This window comes from Podospora pseudopauciseta, assembly GCF_035222475.1.
Source record: "Podospora pseudopauciseta strain CBS 411.78 chromosome 7 map unlocalized CBS411.78m_7, whole genome shotgun sequence".
In the NCBI taxonomy this organism is placed as follows: domain Eukaryota; kingdom Fungi; phylum Ascomycota; class Sordariomycetes; order Sordariales; family Podosporaceae; genus Podospora; species Podospora pseudopauciseta.
The window spans coordinates 3,108,380-3,127,976 of NW_026946667.1; the positions used below are offsets into that span (position 1 = coordinate 3,108,380).

General features: G+C 52.4%; 11 protein-coding genes across 11 annotated transcripts; 6 read left to right on the forward strand and 5 right to left on the reverse strand.

Annotated features, from left to right (window-relative positions):
* Positions 1–581: 581 nt before the first annotated feature.
* Positions 582–1,121, forward strand: QC763_701140 (uncharacterized protein; the record flags this gene model as incomplete). The annotated part of the gene is made up of 1 exon (XM_062915132.1): positions 582–1,121. One exon carries the CDS (start codon positions 582–584, stop codon positions 1,119–1,121), a length of 540 nt encoding a protein of 179 aa, XP_062762232.1.
* A 10-nt stretch (positions 1,122–1,131) lies between these two features.
* On the reverse strand, positions 1,132–2,634 carry QC763_701130 (uncharacterized protein; the record flags this gene model as incomplete). Its single annotated transcript, XM_062915131.1, has 3 exons — positions 1,132–1,915; positions 1,990–2,331; positions 2,389–2,634. The coding sequence occupies 3 exons, from the start codon at positions 2,632–2,634 to the stop codon at positions 1,232–1,234; spliced, it is 1,272 nt and encodes a 423-aa protein (XP_062762233.1). The 3' UTR covers positions 1,132–1,231.
* A 596-nt stretch (positions 2,635–3,230) lies between these two features.
* Positions 3,231–4,398, reverse strand: QC763_701120 (uncharacterized protein; the record flags this gene model as incomplete). Its single annotated transcript, XM_062915130.1, has 3 exons — positions 3,604–4,398; positions 3,442–3,552; positions 3,231–3,386 (listed from the first exon to the last, which is right to left on the reverse strand). Exons 1-3 carry the CDS (start codon positions 3,808–3,810, stop codon positions 3,231–3,233), a joined length of 474 nt encoding a protein of 157 aa, XP_062762234.1. The 5' UTR covers positions 3,811–4,398.
* QC763_701110 (uncharacterized protein) lies at positions 3,928–5,771 on the forward strand. Its single transcript, XM_062915129.1, has 3 exons — positions 3,928–4,644; positions 4,706–4,763; positions 4,811–5,771. The coding sequence occupies exons 1-3, from the start codon at positions 4,565–4,567 to the stop codon at positions 5,537–5,539; spliced, it is 867 nt and encodes a 288-aa protein (XP_062762235.1). The 5' UTR covers positions 3,928–4,564; the 3' UTR covers positions 5,540–5,771.
* Positions 5,772–6,101: 330 nt separating this feature from the next.
* On the reverse strand, positions 6,102–8,606 carry QC763_701100 (uncharacterized protein). The gene is made up of 5 exons (XM_062915128.1): positions 8,390–8,606; positions 7,349–8,260; positions 6,833–7,278; positions 6,547–6,770; positions 6,102–6,369 (listed from the first exon to the last, which is right to left on the reverse strand). The coding sequence occupies exons 2-5, from the start codon at positions 7,854–7,856 to the stop codon at positions 6,324–6,326; spliced, it is 1,224 nt and encodes a 407-aa protein (XP_062762236.1). The 5' UTR covers positions 7,857–8,260; positions 8,390–8,606; the 3' UTR covers positions 6,102–6,323.
* Positions 8,607–9,578: 972 nt separating this feature from the next.
* QC763_0111640 (uncharacterized protein) lies at positions 9,579–10,553 on the forward strand. The gene is made up of 2 exons (XM_062906492.1): positions 9,579–10,048; positions 10,115–10,553. Exons 1-2 carry the CDS (start codon positions 10,009–10,011, stop codon positions 10,429–10,431), a joined length of 357 nt encoding a protein of 118 aa, XP_062762237.1. The 5' UTR covers positions 9,579–10,008; the 3' UTR covers positions 10,432–10,553.
* A 288-nt stretch (positions 10,554–10,841) lies between these two features.
* Positions 10,842–11,955, forward strand: QC763_701090 (uncharacterized protein; the record flags this gene model as incomplete). Its single annotated transcript, XM_062915127.1, has 3 exons — positions 10,842–11,163; positions 11,225–11,867; positions 11,920–11,955. The coding sequence occupies exons 1-3, from the start codon at positions 11,033–11,035 to the stop codon at positions 11,953–11,955; spliced, it is 810 nt and encodes a 269-aa protein (XP_062762238.1). The 5' UTR covers positions 10,842–11,032.
* An 87-nt stretch (positions 11,956–12,042) lies between these two features.
* On the reverse strand, positions 12,043–13,425 carry QC763_701080 (uncharacterized protein; the record flags this gene model as incomplete). Its single annotated transcript, XM_062915126.1, has 1 exon — positions 12,043–13,425. One exon carries the CDS (start codon positions 13,423–13,425, stop codon positions 12,043–12,045), a length of 1,383 nt encoding a protein of 460 aa, XP_062762239.1.
* A 724-nt stretch (positions 13,426–14,149) lies between these two features.
* On the forward strand, positions 14,150–15,619 carry rrb1 (Ribosome assembly protein rrb1; the record flags this gene model as incomplete). Its single annotated transcript, XM_062915125.1, has 1 exon — positions 14,150–15,619. One exon carries the CDS (start codon positions 14,150–14,152, stop codon positions 15,617–15,619), a length of 1,470 nt encoding a protein of 489 aa, XP_062762240.1.
* A 153-nt stretch (positions 15,620–15,772) lies between these two features.
* QC763_701060 (uncharacterized protein) lies at positions 15,773–18,249 on the reverse strand (the record flags this gene model as incomplete). Its single annotated transcript, XM_062915124.1, has 3 exons — positions 17,255–18,249; positions 16,033–17,196; positions 15,773–15,979 (listed from the first exon to the last, which is right to left on the reverse strand). Exons 1-3 carry the CDS (start codon positions 17,657–17,659, stop codon positions 15,773–15,775), a joined length of 1,776 nt encoding a protein of 591 aa, XP_062762241.1. The 5' UTR covers positions 17,660–18,249.
* Positions 18,250–18,581: 332 nt separating this feature from the next.
* On the forward strand, positions 18,582–19,368 carry QC763_701050 (uncharacterized protein; the record flags this gene model as incomplete). Its single annotated transcript, XM_062915123.1, has 2 exons — positions 18,582–18,935; positions 18,985–19,368. 2 exons carry the CDS (start codon positions 18,582–18,584, stop codon positions 19,366–19,368), a joined length of 738 nt encoding a protein of 245 aa, XP_062762242.1.
* Between the last annotated feature and the right edge of the window lie 229 nt (positions 19,369–19,597).

A 19,597-nucleotide genomic window follows, 5' to 3' on the forward strand; every position in this document is an offset into this window, starting at 1 on the left:
TCTGGGGCAAATAAAGCGCAGATATTTCTTCAAATTCACTCTCTCGTATGCCGATCCCAGATGTCACCATCCGCGCCCAAGAGGATAGTGCCGTCGCACTCGGCAGCTTCCCCAATGCGGAAGCTCGCTCTCATTCAGGCGGCCAGTTCCGAAATCCGGGGTGCATAATCCACTGCCGCCGATGAATACTACCGTTACCCAGTTTTTATTTCTTCACAATGCCCACGTCGTTTCATTCTTATTGCAACTGTCCACTGGTCTTCCGGCGCGGATGAGCACCGAAAGCAACAGCAAGCGGCATAGGAACGTTCGGGGGTGAGGGCTCCGAAAGTCAGTGGGCATTGACATAAATCCCACGAATGATCAGGTCGTGTTTACAAGAGGCTTGTTTAATATCGCCGGTAAATATACCCGTAGAGCAACCATCCCGGCTCGGCAGTCCGCCGCGTGATTTCTAGTGAGCAGTATAAATCTCTCCGTTCACCTGTCCGTCAGGTCCATATACCTCTTTTCTTGGTCTCAACATCCAACTCCCAATCCCTGTGCTGAACGTCATCATCTCGGGGATCACACTGCCCAACATGCGTATCCTTCTCCAGCTCTTTACCCTCCTCTGGGTCTACACATCCTTCGCCACCGCAGCCATCAGCTGGAGCCTCCAGAAGGCGAGCAACCCGACCTCTGACCAGAACGACGCCTACGCCCGTATCGAGAATGCCATGCGTCTCGCCGTTGCCAGATACAACAGGCTCGCTCCACGGGCAAACAAAGTCGTGACAGTCCAATACGTCCCCTCTGTCCAAACGGCAGACGGCAACTTCAACGGCAACATCCGCTTCGGATCAAACAGGTCCTATATGAATGAACGAGTTGCGCTACACGAGATTTCTCACACGCTAGGTGTGGGTACCACCAACGGGTTCAACCAGCGCTGCTCTCAAAACAACTGGCCGACAGCCACCCCCCTTCTGAAGAGCTGGGATGGGCAAGACGCAAAGATTAACTGCGGAGGCTCACACGTGTGGCCTTATGGTCTTAACCAGAATTCAGAAATGAGCGAAACGAACGCGAACAGACATTGTCAGCTAGTGAACGCGATGATCATTGATGGCATGTTTTGATGGGTTAGGGTTGTGAATTGGGTTAGGGTTAAGGTTACTTGGAGTTTTGCACACACCATCCTCACAGGGGCTTTCCCCTGTCACCCGCTCAAAGAAAGAGAGAAGAGAAATTACTCATCCCATCTGCTCTCCAGTCCATTGACCCCCCTCGGCCTTTCTGCCAGCGTCGTGATCCTGAACCCATGCCTCAACCCTTCCTGGGGCACGTGGACATTGTAATCGCTGATAGCAGTGTGACTTGTCACCCTATTATCCCAGAGTGCGACCGTCCCCTCCTCCCACTTGACCCTCACTTGAAAGTCCTGGCCAAACGTGATGTGGTGGAAAAGAAGCTTCAACAGCGCCTCGCTCTCCTCATCCTTCAGCCCCACAATCCTCTTGGTAAAACCCGGGTTGACAAAAAGTGCCTTTTGGCCTGTGGCAGGGTGAACCCGAACGATCGGGTGCTCGGTTTTCACTGGTTCGCGGCGCACAAACAGGCCGTCACGGCGGGCGCCTTCTGCTTGGGGAAAGCCGGAGTGCTCAGCGCGGAGGTTTTCAAGAAGCGCCTGGATGGGAGGGGAAAGACGGGCATACGCAGCAGTTTGGGACTCCCATGCCGTGTCACCTCCTGTAGGTGGCACCGAGAGCAAAGTCAGGATGGTGATCCCGGGGGGTTGGCGCTCGTAGGAAACGTCCGAGTGATAGCCGGTCGTGGTGAGACGGTTGCCTCGGCGGCGGTTTCTGTATTCGTTGTCGCTACCCAAATATATGTTATGCAATTCTTGCGATTCTTTGACGTGGGCACCGACGGGCTGAGAGAGAAGGGGTTAGAATCATCTAGACAGGGCAGGGAAGGGTAAAGGGGGGGGAGGGGGGGGAGGCGCACATGAATATGAAGAGGCCCAAAGTACCGGCCAAACTCTTTTTGCTTCTCGATGCCAATGTCTTTGAAGTCCTGATCGCGGAAAACGACGACGCCTCTCTCGGCGATGAGGAGAGCCAACTCGTCCTTTTGGATGTCGTTGAGCTGACTCAGCTGAAGACCCCGGATTTCGGTTCCAATACCAGGCGTCAAATTGATCACTTTGAGAGCGGGGGCATTCTCTTTGGACAAGAGATTGGGCTTTTCCTTGTTGGCGACGAGACCTCTGTCGTTGAACTCGAAGGGTTTGAGAGGGGGAAAAGTGGTCTCGGTGTCATAGACAGGGAGGTATGCCGAGTATTTGTACTAGGGAAGGCTGTTAGTTTTATGGACGCCATGGAGGTAGGGCATGACAGCAAGTACCTCCTCATGAATCTCCTCCTGGTAGGCCAGGGTCAACTTAAGAGGGGCACTCTCGGTGGCGGTGGTTTGAGTCTGCGTGATGGTCGCCATGTTGTGAATGTTGAGTTGGCTGAATCTGAACGTCTTCGTTCGTGGTTTATCAACACCCTTTTTATATCTCCTCACTTGCTTCTGGCCTGATCCTATTTGCACACCTACGCGGCAATCGTGTATGCCGGTAAGTGTCAGCACGTCAACGACACGCATATGACGAACCAACCTCTCGATCTTGACGGTACGTCGTGAACAAAATATCTTTCACTGCAGAAAAAACCAAATGACGCGTCGAAAGATAGTCAATACGCCTTAAAAGATAGTCAATAGACCTAAAAGGATAGTCAATAGGCATTAAAAGATAGTTTTTGATATGCCTTGAAAGATAGTTCATAGGCCTACGAAATGGTTATGAGGCCTATCGACTTTCTTGAACGCATAGTTCTGAATATAATGTGCGTTGACTTACCTTTGCATGGCCAATTATTTTGTCCACAACGTGTGGCTGTCTGCTGTGTATCATGGGTGCGGGGTGTTGGAGTCGTGATTTGCACAGAAATGGCGATGGCTACGCCATCAGGCATTGACCACTGAAACGACATCAACAAAAGCAGTGGCCTTATTTCCGGGACAGTGCAGTGGAAGCTCTGCCGGGATCGGGACCGAGCCGGCTCCGTGCGCCGCAGCTCGGCGTGGCTGTGCGTTTGATGCCATTCAAGAAACGGCGATGCAATATCATGGGAAACTGTGAAGCCTCTGGAGATAGGTACCCGACGTTACTTTATAATTCAGCTAGCTGGCCAAACCCACTAAAACACACCGCTGACATAGTCGAGCACGGTAATCTTTTCGACCAGAGGTTCAATCTCCTTCTTGAAAGCCAGATGGGCGGGGTCCTGTTCCACGTAGTAATTTCTATCATCCGTGTTTTCGAATTGCACAACGAAAGCATGTGTCATGCCATTCTTGTCCGAGAGGTCAGCCCATGAGACATGGCGAGGAGGCAAGAGTGGGACGTACCTGGAGGTTTTCTGGGGAGTTATCTCGACCTCCTGTAATACTCTTGATATACGCGTGTTGCGAATTGGGCCGAAGGCAGTTTTCCTTGAGAGACAAGATCTTGGCACAGGCCTGATATCATGTGAGAAGGGTGTTTATTGGCCGGTAAACGACAGGGCTCACCACATCTACAGCTCCATCATCAAGATCGGGCTTAAACTTGAACAGGACAATGTGTGTCACCGTTGTGGTCGAGCCTGGGGGTGCGAGGTTGTAGTTCATGGTGGATGCGAAGCCGATGGGGTCGAAGAACAGAAACACGGAGAGAATGCAGAAGAGGGCGATGGTGATCCTCAGCGCGTGAGGCCTGGCCCCGGAGATATTGACCATATTGAACGGGTACAGAGTGGTTTGCGCAACGCTGCGGGCTTCCGGTGTGTCCTTCCCCAGAAGGTCATCGCGATTGAATCAGCATGTCTCAGTGGCCTGGCTGGGCCGAGCTGAGAAAGCAGCACGTGACACAAGAGCCCCGATAATACCCCTGAGCAGCGCCGCAGCCCAGACTGCTTCCGTGCTAGCCCGTCCAATAATCCATTGAAAGTGTGTTGATTCTCGTGAACCAACAGTCGTAATATCGTGAGATGGAGACGCGAAGGCACGTGAGGTTCTTGTGTCGGAGACTACGGTGACGTTCATTTTGCCTTGTAGTGACCAAGAGCCCCGCAATTTGCTTGGACGGCGTGGAGGGGCAGGGAGACGCCAGCAAGAGCACTCCGCGCTGGCTTGGCACAGTCCAGACCAGTGACCTGGATGAAGTCGATGATTGTCATTATTTTCTATCGACATTCTCATCCAAATTTCACCCTGTTTAGGTAGGTATGCACTAAACCGCGGCGACGCATCCTCGGGACTCAAAAAGTAACGCCAAGCCCCGAGAACGTCACCACGGCTGGCGGCTTCGATGGTGACGTGCACAAATGACCCGCAACATGCTCTGCAAGGTGGGGTGGCCCTTCACCGATGCCTTCGCCGATGCCCACCCCGATCGATTGCTTGTTATCAGATCATCTGATAAAAAATCGCTCACGTTTCACGTCAAAACCAGAGACTGCTCAATTCACAACACCATCCAACTACTCTCATAATGACGCTCACCATCGATACCAAGCTCAAGCTCAACAGTGGCTACGATATCCCTCAACTGGGCTTCGGTGTCTTCCAGACGTACGCTTCAAAACATGCCATTCTATCAGTGTTGAGTGTGACATGCTGACGCTCACTACAGCCCCCCTTCAGATACAGCAAGATGCGTGTCCGAAGCTGTAAAGGCCGGCTACGCCCATGTGCGAGTCCCCCCTGTGGCATATGCGCAGTTACTGACCACCCCCAGATCGACTCTGCGGCATTGTACCGCAATGAAGGAGCTTGCGGCCAGGCCATTCGTTCCTTTTCCCGCGAGAAGATCTTCTTCACCACCAAGATCATGCCTTACACATTGGGCTATGAGAGTGTTCAGTCCCAGATTGACCGCATGCTCAACGAGACGGGGCTCGGGTATCTCGATCTCGTGCTCATCCACGCCCCCTACGGCGGCTCGGCCAAACGCAAAGAATCGTGGAAGGCCCTGGTGGAGGCTGTTGAGGCCGGCAAGGTCAGAAGCATCGGTGTAAGTAACTACGGCGTTGCCCATCTCGACGAGCTGGAAAGGCACATTGCCGAGTTGGAGGAGGAGCGCGGCGGCAAGGGCAAGGGCGGCGTCATCAGCGTCGGCCAGTGGGAGATTCACCCCTGGTGCCCCAGAGACGACATTGTCGAGTGGTGCAGGAAAAGAAACATTGCTGTCGAGGCCTACTGCCCCTTGGTCCAGGGCAACCGATGGGGTGAGCCCATTGTCAAGAAGCTTGCCGAGAAGCATGGAAAGAGCGAAGCTCAGATCCTGATTCGTTGGAGCTTGCAGACAGGCCTGGTCCCCCTGCCCAAGAGCGTGAAGTCTGAAAGAATTGTCGCCAACGCTCAGGTCTACGACTTTGAGCTTACTGAGGAGGATATGAAGTCGTTAGACACTGGTGTGTACGAGCATGTGTCTTGGGATCCTACCACCGCTCCACTTAAGGATTAATTTCATCACGAGCGATAGTACCACCTTACCACGCCCGTTGTGGACCAAATGATAGAGACTGTCGCTAGCAGTAGGGCCCTAGGAGATAGCTAGCATACTTCTAGAGGTAGTGAGTAGGGCTTGACTACCTCCCTTGTATCTTAGTAGGCTTTTAAAGATAGTCCATATGTTTTCGGAGATGGTGGGAAAGCCTTGAAATGATTATATGAGGTGTTTCTATTATGATTTACGCACTTTCTTCTACGTTGTGGTCTCTATCATTCTATTCACTACGTCATATCTTAGTACATCATGCCTTCTCCGTCCACCCCCCTCTCCCTTGCACCCTCACCTTTCCCTTCCACTCTTTCCCGTCCCCTCCACCCTCTCCTCACCCCCACGCCCAGTTCAACGCCCAGTTCAACGCCCTGCTCAACGCCCTGCTAAACATCTAGTTGAAAATTGTATCATTTTAAAAGGCCTACAACTTAAACTCAACACTTTTTTCATTATCTTTTAAGGCCTACCGAGTATCCTTCAAGGCCTTTTAATGATTTTCAAGGCCTATTTACTATCTTTTTAGGCCTATTGAATTTCTTTTAAGGCGTATTAACTATCTTTGAAGGCCTAATAACTATTTTTGGAGGCCTATTACTTATTTTTAAGGCCTATTAACTATATTTTGAGCTAAATGAGCTATCTTTCAAGGCCTGCTGACTATCCTTCAAGACCTGTTGACTATTTTTAAAGCCTATTATCTAGCTAGGTACCAAGCATCACTGACGATGTAGGGTGGTCTGGAATTTCAGGAACTTTGAACCGGGACAAAAACCACCAGTACGGCGAGGAATCTGTCGATGTCGTGTCAGCCTCTTCTTCTGTGGCTCCTACGAGGGGGTTCGTGGCCATGCATGATTCTGGTGCACTACCTGTTTGGTTCAGTGATTCAGGGGCTCAGGGTTCAGGGTTTAAATAGGGGTCATCACTGGAGTGCAAAGAAGAGTGTTAAGAGAGACAGAGAAGCTTACGCGGAGGTGGCCGTAAACACTTGAACTCTTGTCCCTTCGGTCATGCACATGACTGCTATGGCGAAGAGGACTGTGAAGCATGTGATCATGGCCAGTTTATGGTACAAGTTGGGGACTATAGAGAGGCAAAGAATGGCGACAATTGGAAGCATGCAGGCCACCAAAGTTGCTCCGCGATAAGTCAGCTTGAGTAGCGTGTCGCCCGAGTATGCTCGAACGTTGTCCTTTCCGATGTTAGTAACCTGATAGGCTGGCTGGATGACCACCAATCTGAATGTTGACTCACGGTTCTTGACCTCCTTTTCTGCGCTTCTTTATCTGCATCCTGCACATGGTTGGTAGATGTCTTTTCGCTTTCCTCTTGACCGGCCGTAGACTCCGAATCGTCCGCTTCTCTCTTGTGGGGGTTTTTTACAGCTTCTCTAAAGGGAATGAGCTCCTCCGCGAGCCACCGTGTCAGGCCGTCGACATCCTTTCTCCAACGAGGTGCCACAAGGTCTGATCTGGTTGGCGGTTCTGTCTTGTTCCAGAAGCTGATGAGATTCATGAACTGTTGGCGAAGTGGGGGAGGCTCTGGCTTCTTTTGCTGATCCCCCCATATCTCGCTGCCAACTCCTTGAACAGTCATGTTTCCATGATCTTCGTCCTGGAGCCACTTCACTAGTTGTCGCATGTTGTGCGTGCTGGGTTCAGGGAGCGTTGATATTTGGGAGTACTGCAGGAGTGCTTCGTCTATGCCCATGTGAGCCCACGACCCGAAATATTTGACGAGCTGAGGAGAATACAACAAGATTGAACATACCGTAGCCCTTCAAACATTCCCTCAATTCTCGAATCTTCAAAAACTGTTTACTGTTGGTGCCCGGTCCCCAGAAAATCTTCTCGGGTTCTTTGTGAAACTCAGACTCGCCATGAAGGTCGAGACCATTCGAATCCCTGTCCAGCTCTTCCAGATCCTTCAATTGTTCCCTCAACACTGACAACTCGACTTGATAATACAAAAGGTTTTTGATGTGAAGGTCATGGAACCGCGAAAAGGCCGCAAAATCTGGTGTCTTCGTCATCAATCTTGCGAGATCAAGCCAGCCTTCAGCGGGGATTGGTTCCTCAATGGCAATCGATGCGAGTGATGGAGTCGTTTGGTGTTCCGCTCCGTCTATTGCTTGTGCCGGGTTGATCAAGGGATCCACTGACGCCGCTGTTACAGTTGTCGGAGCGCTGCTTCCACGCGACCTGTCACTCCCGATGGGACTGGTTGGGCTTGAGGGCTCTGAGCCTAGAGTTGAGCCTGCAAAGTCTGAGCGTGCCATTTTGAAGCCTAAGCGTACGTATCTGGGTGATAATGATGGCTGTGGAGCAAATGATATTTGGAAAGCTTGAAGCGCAGCCTTTGCAACGGGTGATGGGAAGCCAGTCCAGAGACTGGGGATTGGAGCGGCAGTCTCATGGTTAAATGGATCTAGTTGACAGCCTGTGTAGCAGGAATGCCCACTGATGATGTGATCAAAACTGCACTTAATCTACTGTATTTCTTAACACGTCAAATCAAATGGCGGATGTGTTGTGCATTGCATCCTCGCATTGCAGCAGTTCCACGAAGTCTTATAGGCTGAGGGTTGACTGATGCAGGCAGTTGACCTTCAAGCTTCCTATTTGCCGCCATATATCAGGTCGTGTTCAGCAGCTATAATCTGCCACTATGAGTGATATGCCCCTGGCCGAGAACATGATAAGTCTCATGAGCACACTCTTGTTGATACGACAGTCGCTATCTCCTGATATTTGGAACCCTTTTGGTTCACATGAGGCGGAGTCCGACGTGTTGATTTCTGAAGAGACTCACATATAATGACAAGATGGTTGTTGTTGGTGATGTGGCGCAATGGTGGTTAGCCTTGGTAGGCAGGAGTGGTTGACAATGTAATAGAGATTGCACAAAGAATTTAAGCGCTTCAAAGATAGTTGATATGCCTTCGACGATCTTTTTAGGGCCCTCTGACTATCTTGAGAGGCCTATTTCCTATCTTTTAGAGGTATATTGCGTATTTTGAGGGGCCTGTTGACTCTTTCGCAAGGCCTCAATCTCTTTGTTTACAACGTGACGGAATACCCAGCGGACTCGTGTGAACATCATGTACCTAGCTAGGTACCTACGTTTCCTGCATGGTCTAAATAGCTACTAGCCCTCACCAGGTCACGTAAACTGAGGAGAACCATACATGTGGTGCCACCAGGATCCTCGAATGCTACTTGTCTGATTACGAAGTGTGAGAGCAGAATCATGATCTGACTGAGGCACAAGGCTCTCGGCAATGACTACCGGATAGTAATGGATGCCACACACCACAAGATAATTCCCGCAGCAAACTCTGGTAAGGGTGCGTGGCAGTGCACACACTTGTCAAATCAAGTCCCTGGTTGTGTGCGACACACCATGAGTAACATTGGAACCTAACATCTGAGCGCTGGTGTAGAACAGGCCCCAGATTGGAGAGCCCCAACAATCAGAGGACGTACCATGAGGCTCCATAGTCACCTACCATGGGATTGAAGGCAGGCTCCATGCATTGTAAATTCACAACTCAGAATTGCTGTATGTTGTGCATGCATAACTTCATGCATCCATAGATTCAGGGGTATTGTTTACAATTTGTTTTGTGAACACACAGTTAACGATGGAATACACAAATATAACTTTTGTTGTTCTATCCGGCGTTATGAAAGGTCAAACGATGAAAAACAGAGACTCACGGGTCGAGCTGACAACTAACAGGTTGAGGCGTCACAGCTGATTGCCCCCCTCAAGTCCAGGTGTGCCTCATTTCGACCAGGGGGTTACCACCAAGGGCCAATCCCTTGGCCATAAAAGGGCAGGCAATACTTTCTTGACGCAGTAGATGGCCGAAATTGGACAGTATCGTTTGGGAAGGCCTGACGCCTCGCCAAAAATGAACAGGCCCTGAACACCATCTTCAGCTCTCCCACGTCGGGGCCCATCCACAGACCACCATCCAACTCCAAACCGTGGAAGTACTTGATGAGGTGATGCGTATCGGTGAGGGCGAGCCCCTCTTCTCTTTACCTATTGTAACTGGCCTCCTCACAGTGAAGAGCCCCGAACAAGCCGGTGATGATCACGACATAGCAAACAACATCACCAGGCTCTGCGGCACAACGGCCTCTTTGACCTGAAAATTCTGGTTTCTGTGTGTACGCCACGCTCGAAAGAGTACATGCGAAAGTTCCCGTTCTTATGGTCCGAGCCTTGTTGTGTGTCTATCTCAGCTCAAGGTAGACAGATATAAGTTTCCACGCTGTTTGATCCCAGCTACACACAGGTCGACAGAAGCATTTGTCCATCTCAGCTTCAGAAAGACAGAAGGGTTTGTCTATCTCAGGATTATATAGACGAATTACCTCCTTCTACCCACGCCAGTTACACGCATAACACCAAACGATAAGATGTCCAGTACTGGAGGCGCTACTTTTGTCGATGGGCGCTGTAGGTTATTTCGTCTTTGAGTCAGCGTGACGGGGCACTTCAATAGACACTAACATTAATATATAGCGCCACAGGCCTGGAAGCTCGAAAAATCCAGACTAGATAAAGCTCTCACCGATGCGCAACGAACGCTCGATGGCCGCAAGAGAAGCGACCCGGAAGGCAAAGATCCGAGAACTGCGAATGCTGTTGCTCTAGCGCAGTATGCCGTTGATGTGGCGAACATTCATGTGGCAAAATACCACATACGTGTAGCTTTTGCCAGTGGAGATGTTGATGACAAGAAGAAGAAGTCTCTTCTGGAGCAGTTGGCTGAGTTGGAGACGGAACTTCAGGAGTTGGCCCAGGGAAAAGCGAAGAAGGCTGCAAAGGGCCAGAACTGATGGTTTTCATACCTAGGTAAGGACAGCTATGTGCAAGGACAAGGACAAGGATCTACACTCGTTTACAAGATCAGGATGTCCTTTGACGCTGGGTTTGTCGCAAATGGAGGACAGATCTTTCTTTAAACCAACCCTCTTGTATGTCGGTTTCAGATATTCCTTCTGTGCATCAAAGTCAGTCTTTTCCGAGTGTAATCCTTTCCCACTCGCACCCACATTCAGGTGGCTTGAGATGCTTTCCAACGAGTAAGTAGGCAGTTCGGAAGGCAGGTTCCGTCAGCTAGCGATTGAAAGCATGAGGGAAGCGGGTTATCCCGCTGTTTACATCCCCATCGCAATTTATCCGATCATTTCGATGCAACACTTCCTCCCAAACCGGGTCTTCGTTCCCAAATTCCCGGGAATACCTGCCCCAGCTCCATTCCGTCCATTCTGAAAAGGCAAGTCGGACGACTGAACCGGGCCGGCTACGCCAAGGTCCCTGTGTGGGTGGGTATCATGAAAATGTCATAAAGTCTCACTTTTCCACCGTTGAAGCTTGGTGAAAAGCTTGACTCTTCTAGTCACCTTGGCATTGTTCAATCTCAACCTGGCTCTCAAGATGCGTGTTTTCTCTGCTGTTCTCCTACTGACAGCCGGTGCGGCGGCCCAACGCGGGCCATATGAGCAGTGTGGTGGTACCGGGCGACCAGACGAGAGCTGCAGTGCTGGCTGGCAGTGCACCACATACAAGTAAAGCCTCCTCAAGACTCCTATTCCCACATTGCGGTCGATGATTACTGACGCTTCCCAGCCCATATTATGCCCAGTGCGTTCCAGCAGCCACCTCCGCCCCGGCACCAACCTCGACACCGGCACCGTCCCCCACACCTGTCCCATCATCTTCCCAGCTTATTACCTCCTCCTCTCGTGTAATCACCACTCTCACCACTGTCACTACACCCCCATCCATCACCACCTCTACCCAAGCCGGCTCAGGCTCCGGCCCGGTTGTCCCCACTCCAACCACGCTGCAATCAGGGTGGTACTGGATCCGCGCGGTCGCCACGCCCAACTACCGCTCTTATCTCCAGCCCCAGCCGACATCCACCCCCGTCCCCAGAGCAGCGGTCCTCGCCAACTCCAAGACGGCCGCCCAGTTCCAGCTCACCTCCGGCCAGCTAATCCAGAACAACTTTGGCAACTCCCCCAACCTCTACCTCAACGTCGAGAACCCCACCGACAAAACCCAAAGAAGACTCAGGACATGGTTTGACACCACACCAAACACCTATGGTACCTTTGGCTGGCAGGGCGACACCCTCACCTGGACCGTCAGTGACATCAACAGGCCCAACAGTGCTGCTTGGTTGGTCTGTGGTGATAGCAAGGAGGTCTTCATCAACACTGGGGCGTTCCTGTGGGATACACCTGCGGGATGTTTCGATCATACTGTAAGTTTGACTTTTCCCTTCATATGAGAAGTGAGCTAACAGCTGGGGGTGATAGATCCACTCGTACAATGGCGCCCAGGCCGATGTTTGAGATGGAGAAGATTTCGAAAAGTGATGTTTCAATGGGTTGATGGCTGCATAGTGATAGAGGAATCGAGATTAGAAAACAATCGAGACGTTATGGCCACATGGACTCATACATGTACAACCAATCATCCCAATACTGTTCAAACCGCCCAGTCAGCCAGCTTCTTCCGTCTCCATCTCCACCAATCTTCCACGGTCTTGTGTGTAGGCCCTCAGTCTTGAGGTGACGCTTCAGAGCTACGTTCATGCTGAACGAACTTGGGCTGATGCCAAAGAAATAGTCACTCTCGACCAACACAACAAAGTCGATCAGGGCTTGTTGGTCCCAGGTCAGAGCCTCCAACATCAGCAGGTCCTCCCTCGAGTACTTGGCAAGCAGGTCATGTTTGGTGATGACACCCATGCCCAACCTCCTTTCAGCCTCTTCAACCAGCCTCGCTGCATCTGTCTTATTCCCCGTCGCCAAATAAGCAGCTTTGATCCCCGTTGCCTCAGATGCCGTCAGATACGCCTCTGTCTGGTTCCCAAAATCCGGCCACCGACTCAGCGCATCGCTCTCAGTTCTCAAATGTAACCCCACATACCGTCCGCTTCCCCCATGTCTTTTTGCAAACTCTCTCATGTACCCCTTTGCTCTGAACCCCAAAGCCAGAATATCCTCCCTGAACCTCAACAGCCCTCCAAAACTGGCAGTGAATTCTGGCCCATCCTTCCAAGTAGGCCACTCAAACTGCACTCCCCAAGGAAACCTAACCGGCCGGGGGCTCATCTCGTTCAACTCAGGCCATCCAAACTCTTTCTCCGTCCTGTCCAGGTAACCGGAAAATGCCTTGTTGAATACCCCGACGTGTCTGTTGAGGTCCCGCTTATCACAGCCTCCCCTCTTCCCCAGATCATGTGGCCTGACCTTTTCGGCTTTCACGGGGAGCTGTACGTTGGGGATGCTCTCATCATTATCGTAGACCGTGATCCGAGGGCAAGCCCTTTCCAGATTGGTTCGGAAGTGGTCCTCGTCAAAGAAGTAGGTGAACGGCTGGTAGTCCAGCATCAAATCTGCTAGATTCTTCTCGCTGCGAGTGCGGATGCGGGGCAGGACGATGCCGGTGGCGCCGGCTTCGATACCATAGCGGATGCAAGTGAGGATGTAATTCCGGATGTTACCAATTCCTCCCGAATTGTTGTCGCAAATAAACACCAGGCCGGGCCTCCAAATGGTCTGCTCCCGGCAGACACGCTCGAGAGGCCAGCGGACGAAGGGTGAGTCGGGGAGAGACAGATCGACCGGGTTTGGTTGGGGTTGCTGGTAAGGTGAGAGTGAGGTCCTGTAAGTGCTTTCGTACAAGCATATTTTGGGGAGGCGGCAAGACCAGATGGTGACCAAGGAGATGAGGCAGACAAGAAACAGAACACCCCGAGGCCGGGAGACCAGAGAGGGAGACATGGCTGGGCTGATGAAGCCCATTTTTGTCTTCATCTCATGAACAAAACATCCTGAGGCTCAGAGAATGGAGAAATGGAGACGTGTTGATGTGCGGATAAATGGGCTTGGGGTCGAATGCCATGGCGGACAGTGACCCGCTTTTGCCCACGGAGGCTCAACTCCGAGCCCATCACCCGGCATCCAAGAGAGGGATGCTTCGATCGTAAAGCTTGTGGAGCTTGTGAAAGTGAAGAAGACAGTTAAAAGCCTGTGTCTTGTATTGATTTACAAAACATGACTTCATGTGATCAGAACGTTTGAGGCAGAGGTCATGAGATTGAATGTGGGTGGCCGATAAGACTTGTTCCAGCCTGAGAATGAGACAGCGCTGAATATCGAGATTCTGTGAATAGTCAGCATTATAACTACAAATCGTTGCGATTTACAGCCCACAGGGAAAAGAGAGAGTGATAGACAATGTCCGCCACACAGGAAATCGAGAGAGTTGACATCGCCGAGCTTCGTTACTTCTGTGTCCCTGAGTTGGGTCTTGGCATCAATCCCTGCTAGCGGGACTCAGGTGGGGTTGATGCGGGGTGATAAGATGCCCCACTAAAAAGTTGAAAATCCACAAATTTTTGGTGGGCGGCCCTCGAGATTTTTGCGACCACGACGAACCCCGCCAGCCAGTCCCTCTCTCTAATTGTCGCATTGCCGCAAAGTCATTGAACACCCTACTCGACTGAATATCGCTACCTAGTCAAGAAACACCTTCGAAATGTCCAAGCGCACTGCCGACGAAGACAGCGCCGGCCCCCTCAAGGGCCGCAGCCGCCCCGATGCTATGGACATCGACGATGACAAGACCAACGAGATGGGCGAGTTCGAGGACGAGTTCGAGGATGAGTTTGAGAGCGAGGACGAGATCATCGAGGCTGGTGTCGACGGCAGACCAGATGCCGAACGAGAGGCTGAGGAGGGCGCTATGGAGCTCGACAACCCCCAGGGCACATTCATCGTCGGCAGAACAAAACTCGAGCCTGGCCAGACCCTCTCTCCCGATCCCACCACATACCGCATGCTTCACAACCTGAGCACACCATGGCCATGCCTCTCCTTCGACATTATCCGCGACGGGCTCGGCGACAACCGCAGCGTCTACCCCATGACCATGTACACAGTAGCAGGCACCCAGGCCGAGAACACAAAGGCCTCGGACAACTCTCTCATGGTGATGAAGCTGAGCGCCCTGAGCAAGATGCAAGGCGGTGACGACGACGATTCCAGCGACGACGAGGACGACGATGAGGATTCCGACCCTCTCCTCGAGCACAAGAGTATCCCTCTCAACAGCACCACCAACAGGATACGAGCTCACCAGGCCCCTGCCACTGGTGCCTCGCAGACCCCGACCACCCTCACCGCGACCATGACCGAGTCCACCAATGTTTACATTCACGACATTACCCCCCACCTCGCCTCTTTTGATACCCCGGGTACCATCATCACCCCCCAACAAAACAAGCCCGTCTGCACCATCCGCGCCCACAAGTCCGAGGGTTATGCTGTCGACTGGTCGACCCTTCACCCACAGGGAAAGCTCCTGACTGGTGACAACAACGGTCTCATCTATGTCACCACCCGCACCGACGGCGGCGGCTTTGTGACCGACAACCGCCCCTTCACCGGCCACACCTCCTCGGTAGAAGAGCTCCAATGGTCGCCCTCGGAAGCCTCCGTTTTCGCTTCTGCCTCGTCTGATGGCACCATTCGCGTCTGGGATGTCCGCAGCAAGGCCCGCAAGCCAGCGCTCAGCATGCAAGTTAGCAATGTCGACGTAAACGTCATGTCCTGGTCGAGACAAACCACCCATCTCTTGGCTTCCGGTGACGATGCTGGTGTGTGGGGTGTCTGGGATCTCAGACAATGGAAGTCGGATGGAAAGCCCACACCCATCGCCAGCTTCGACTACCACAAGGAGCAGATTACCAGTGTCGAATGGCATCCCACTGATGACAGTATCGTTGCCGTCTCTGCTGGTGATAACACCGTCACCATTTGGGACTTGGCCGTCGAGCTGGACGACGAGGAGAGCAAGGACACGGGTGGTGTTGCGGACGTGCCTCCCCAGCTTCTGTTTGTGCACTACCAGAACCTGGCCAAGGAGGTCCACTGGCACCCACAGATTCCCGGCGTGCTGGCTGCCACAGGCGAGGAGTTTAGCGTTTTCAGGACTATTAGCGTATAGAGGATCTGCTTGGGAAATAAAACGCAAGATTACCACGCCACACACAGCAAACACCTGGACACACGACAGGAATGATCATTCAATGTGATGAAGAACCCCATTTGCCCCCAGCTCCTTACGATACTCACAGACAGACACAACAAACAAATTAAGCTAGTAGTTGTACACTGGTCCCGGCGGAGCGAAACCGGTCAGCTTTTCCCCGTTCAAAGGCTGGAACTTCTTCTCCTTGTACCACGTGTGCGCATTCTCAGCCAGACTCTTGACCTCGTTCATGTCAAACTGCGGCGCCGGCAGGAGCTGGAACACACCCTCCGAATAATCGGGCGAGATGTTGTACAGCTGGGCGAGATATTTCTTCTGTTCCAGGTGTCAGCTACAAACTATTTCGTCCTCACTGATCTGAAGCATACCTGAATCTCTGGGTACTTGACAATGCCCAAGTACTTGGCCGTATTCTGAATCGTGTTCTCCCGCTGCTGGGGCGTCATTACCCTCGCCCAAAGCTGTGTTGCCTGCGCATAGTCATTCTTCTTTCCCTCATGCCAGTAATGGCTCTTCCGGCTCATGATGTTGTCGCTGACAGCATACGGCGCCTCGGCCGCGTCGGGCCTGAACTTGTGAGCAAAGCTGTTGGGGGCATACTGCTTGTTACCGGCATGGTTGGCATCCGACCTCATGGGGCCGTCAAAGTTGAGCGAGGCGTAGCTCTTGGCCATGAAGGGGCAGTTGACGGGGATCTGGTGGAGGTTGACACCAATGCGGTGATATTGGGCGTCTCTGTAGAAGAACATGCGGAACTGGAGAAGCGGGTCGGGCGAATCCTCAATGCCGGGAACCATGCTGCCGGGGGAGAAGGCGGCCTGCTCGACGTCGCGGGTGAAGTTCTCGGGATTTTTGTTGAGGACGAGGCGGCCAAACTCCTTGAGCGGGAACTGGTCTCTGGGCCAGACCTTGGTCACGTCAAAGGGGTCAAAGCCGAGAAGGTCGGGGTCGGCCTGCTCGGGCTGCATCACCTGGACGTAGGCAGTCCACTCAATCTCCTCGCCGGCCTCAATGGTGTCCCAGAGGTCACGCTTGGAATAATCTGGATCACGACCGCACATAGCAACAGCCTCGGAATCGGTAAACTGCTTCTGGCCGTGTTTGGCGAGGAAGGTGTACTTGATGTACACGAACTTACCCTCCTTGTTGACCCACTTGAACGTGTGGCAGCCGTAGCCATGGTTGTATCGCCAGCCAACAGGAGTGCCGTGGTCTGAGAAGAACATGAGGCCGGCATGATTGGCCTCGGGTGTGTTGGCCAACAGATCAAAGAGAGCATCATAGTCGAGGAGGAAGTTGCGGGGGTTGCGGGACTGAGAGCGGATGACATCGGGGCCTTGAATGGGATCGCGGCAGAAGAAGACGGGGAAATTGAGGCCCACGATGTCGTAGTTGCCTTCGGTGGTGTAGAACTTGATGGCAAAGCCACGGGGGTTGCGGCCTTCGTCGGGAAATTCACGGCCAAAGGTGACGGTCGAGAAGCGGGTGAAGACGGGGGTCTTTTCACCCACGCTGGAGAGGAAGTCGGCTTTCTGGGGTAAGGTCAGCACCTCTTCTGCTCGCAAAAGTTTCAACCTGAGAGATACCTACGGTGAGGTCAGTCACATCCTTGGTACACTCAAAGTAACCAAAGGCACCAGAGCCGCATGGGTGAACCATACGCTCGAGGGGCTTGGACCGGTTAAAGTGCTGCTGCTTCTGGAAGAGAAACACATCGCTGGCTACGGGAATACCACCGATGGTCTTGCTGTGGATGGGGTCCGGGAATGGGATGGCTTCATTGTTGGTGAAGTAAAGGGCATCGTCTTCTCTCTTTCCGCCAGCTGAGGCACCGGACACCTTTGCGATGATGTCGGCGGGGCCCTCGTTGGCGCTCTGCATATGGGTCATGCGAGGGTTGCGGCGCTCACCCACCAACTCGGCGGCAATGCCAGCAGCAGTCGCCTTGAGAGGGTGCTGGCGCGGGTCCATCTGGTTGGAGTTGAGGCCCGACATGGTGATTCTTGGCTGTGATGGTCTTCAGATTCGAAACAATCCGTAAGGTTCTCGGGATGAAGTAACAGGAGAGCTGGGATAGGCAGCGGTCCTCGACCCAGATGCCCCTTCAACCCCTTTATATCACGGGCACCACCATCTTGGCATCTTCTTCATCACGACCATAAAACCCCACATGTCGATCAAAGACAATGACTTCCTGTACAACAGACACTTCCCCGCATGAGGAAGTCGAGTCAATGAATCATCATGTTAGAGAAGGGTAGGAGGAAGCTTGCCCACAGGCTCGGCAAGCCGAAGCTGTCCAGGAACAAAGGCTCCGGCTAGACACAAGGTGGTTGACTGGGGCCTGGAGCTATTGATGTTTGCGAATCTCGATGCCATTGTCCAATAGGCAAGGGGCTGTTTTGTTGCTGCAGGAGGCTGTCTGTAATGATGACATCATCTATTGAACCTGTCGTTTTTTGACTGAAACAACCAACGAACCACAGCCCTCAGCGGTCAGTGCGAGGTGATTTGTGCTTCAGATTCTTATCACGGTCGCAAAAGGTTCATTGTCTCACAGGTTGATTTTGTGATGTTGAAGCTCGGTCTGAATGGCGCTGCTTTGCGGGGATATGAGTTGAGTCGAGTGGAGGACCAGTTGACTTATCGGTTGTGCTTATCAGCCCAAGTCCGGTAGAAGTGTCTGGTATCTCAACTTGGGGAATCTTGGGACGATGGAAAAGTTGAGATGGCTATATGTGAAGGTCCCAGCTCCTGGGATGGCTCTGTTCACTCTCACGTCTTCCTGACGTGAGTTCCTGTCCCACCTGGCACTACCAAATCTCTACAAATATTGACCTACGATCCTTGGCGCAAAAGTTGTTTTTCCCCTTTTTGATATTCTTAAGCCGATCGAACCCTTGCCCATTCCTCCACAATGCTTGCAAGTCGCTTCCTGACCAAAAGACTCATCCCACGGCCAGGGTTTTCACCAGCTTCGGTCATCTCGGCCCGTGTCAGGCCCATTCAGACGCAGAACGCCCTGGGTGTTGCTTGTATGGCCACAATCACCCAGGCTATTACCGACGACCACCGCCATATCCAGGATTGCTACAACGAAGTGGTCAACTCGAGTGACCCGGACCACCAGCAGCGTTGGGGCAATCAGTTCACGTGGGAACTCGCTCGTCACTCGGTGGGAGAGGAGCTGATTCTGTACCCTGCTTTCGAGTGGCACATGGGCACCGTGGGAAGCCAGATTGCCGAGACGGACAGAAAGGATCATCACCAGGTTCAGCTCCATCTCCAGGCGTGGCAGAGCTGCTACTAACTCCATGAAGGTCAAGAAAATGCTCAAGGACTTTCAGAGCATGAGCTCTAGCGACCCCGATTATATACCCAGGATCAAGGAGCTTTGGTGCAAGCTCGAGGACCACATCAAGGACGAAGAAGGCTATGACCTGCCTGCTCTCGAAGAGAAACTGACACCTGAGCATTCCGAGTCCATGGCGAAAAGCTTTGGACGAACCAAGCACTTTGTTCCCAGCCGCAGTCACCCCTTGGCTGGAGAGCATCCCCCGTTTGAATCGGTCGTGGGTTTGCTCACAGCCCCGATTGACCGCCTTACCGACTTGTTCCGCAAATTTCCGGAGAAGGGGGAGGAGGCAAAGCCGAGCGGGCCAAGGATTGATATACCGCCAGGAAGCAATGTGATTCACGACTGAGGGCTAAGGCACCTTGAAAGGGTTGCTTGTTTCCTACGCTGTTAATCTCGACGTGGCTAGACTGACCATGCCCGGATTGCTGGAACCGGGGGGTGAAAAGTGCTTGGAACTTGTACATATCTCGACAAGAGAAAACAAAAATTCTTCTCCCATTGAAGGAGTTGCTATCATGCCGCGCTTTTCCAAAAACGGTACCTAATCCATAATATCTATGGTCATCCCTAACATC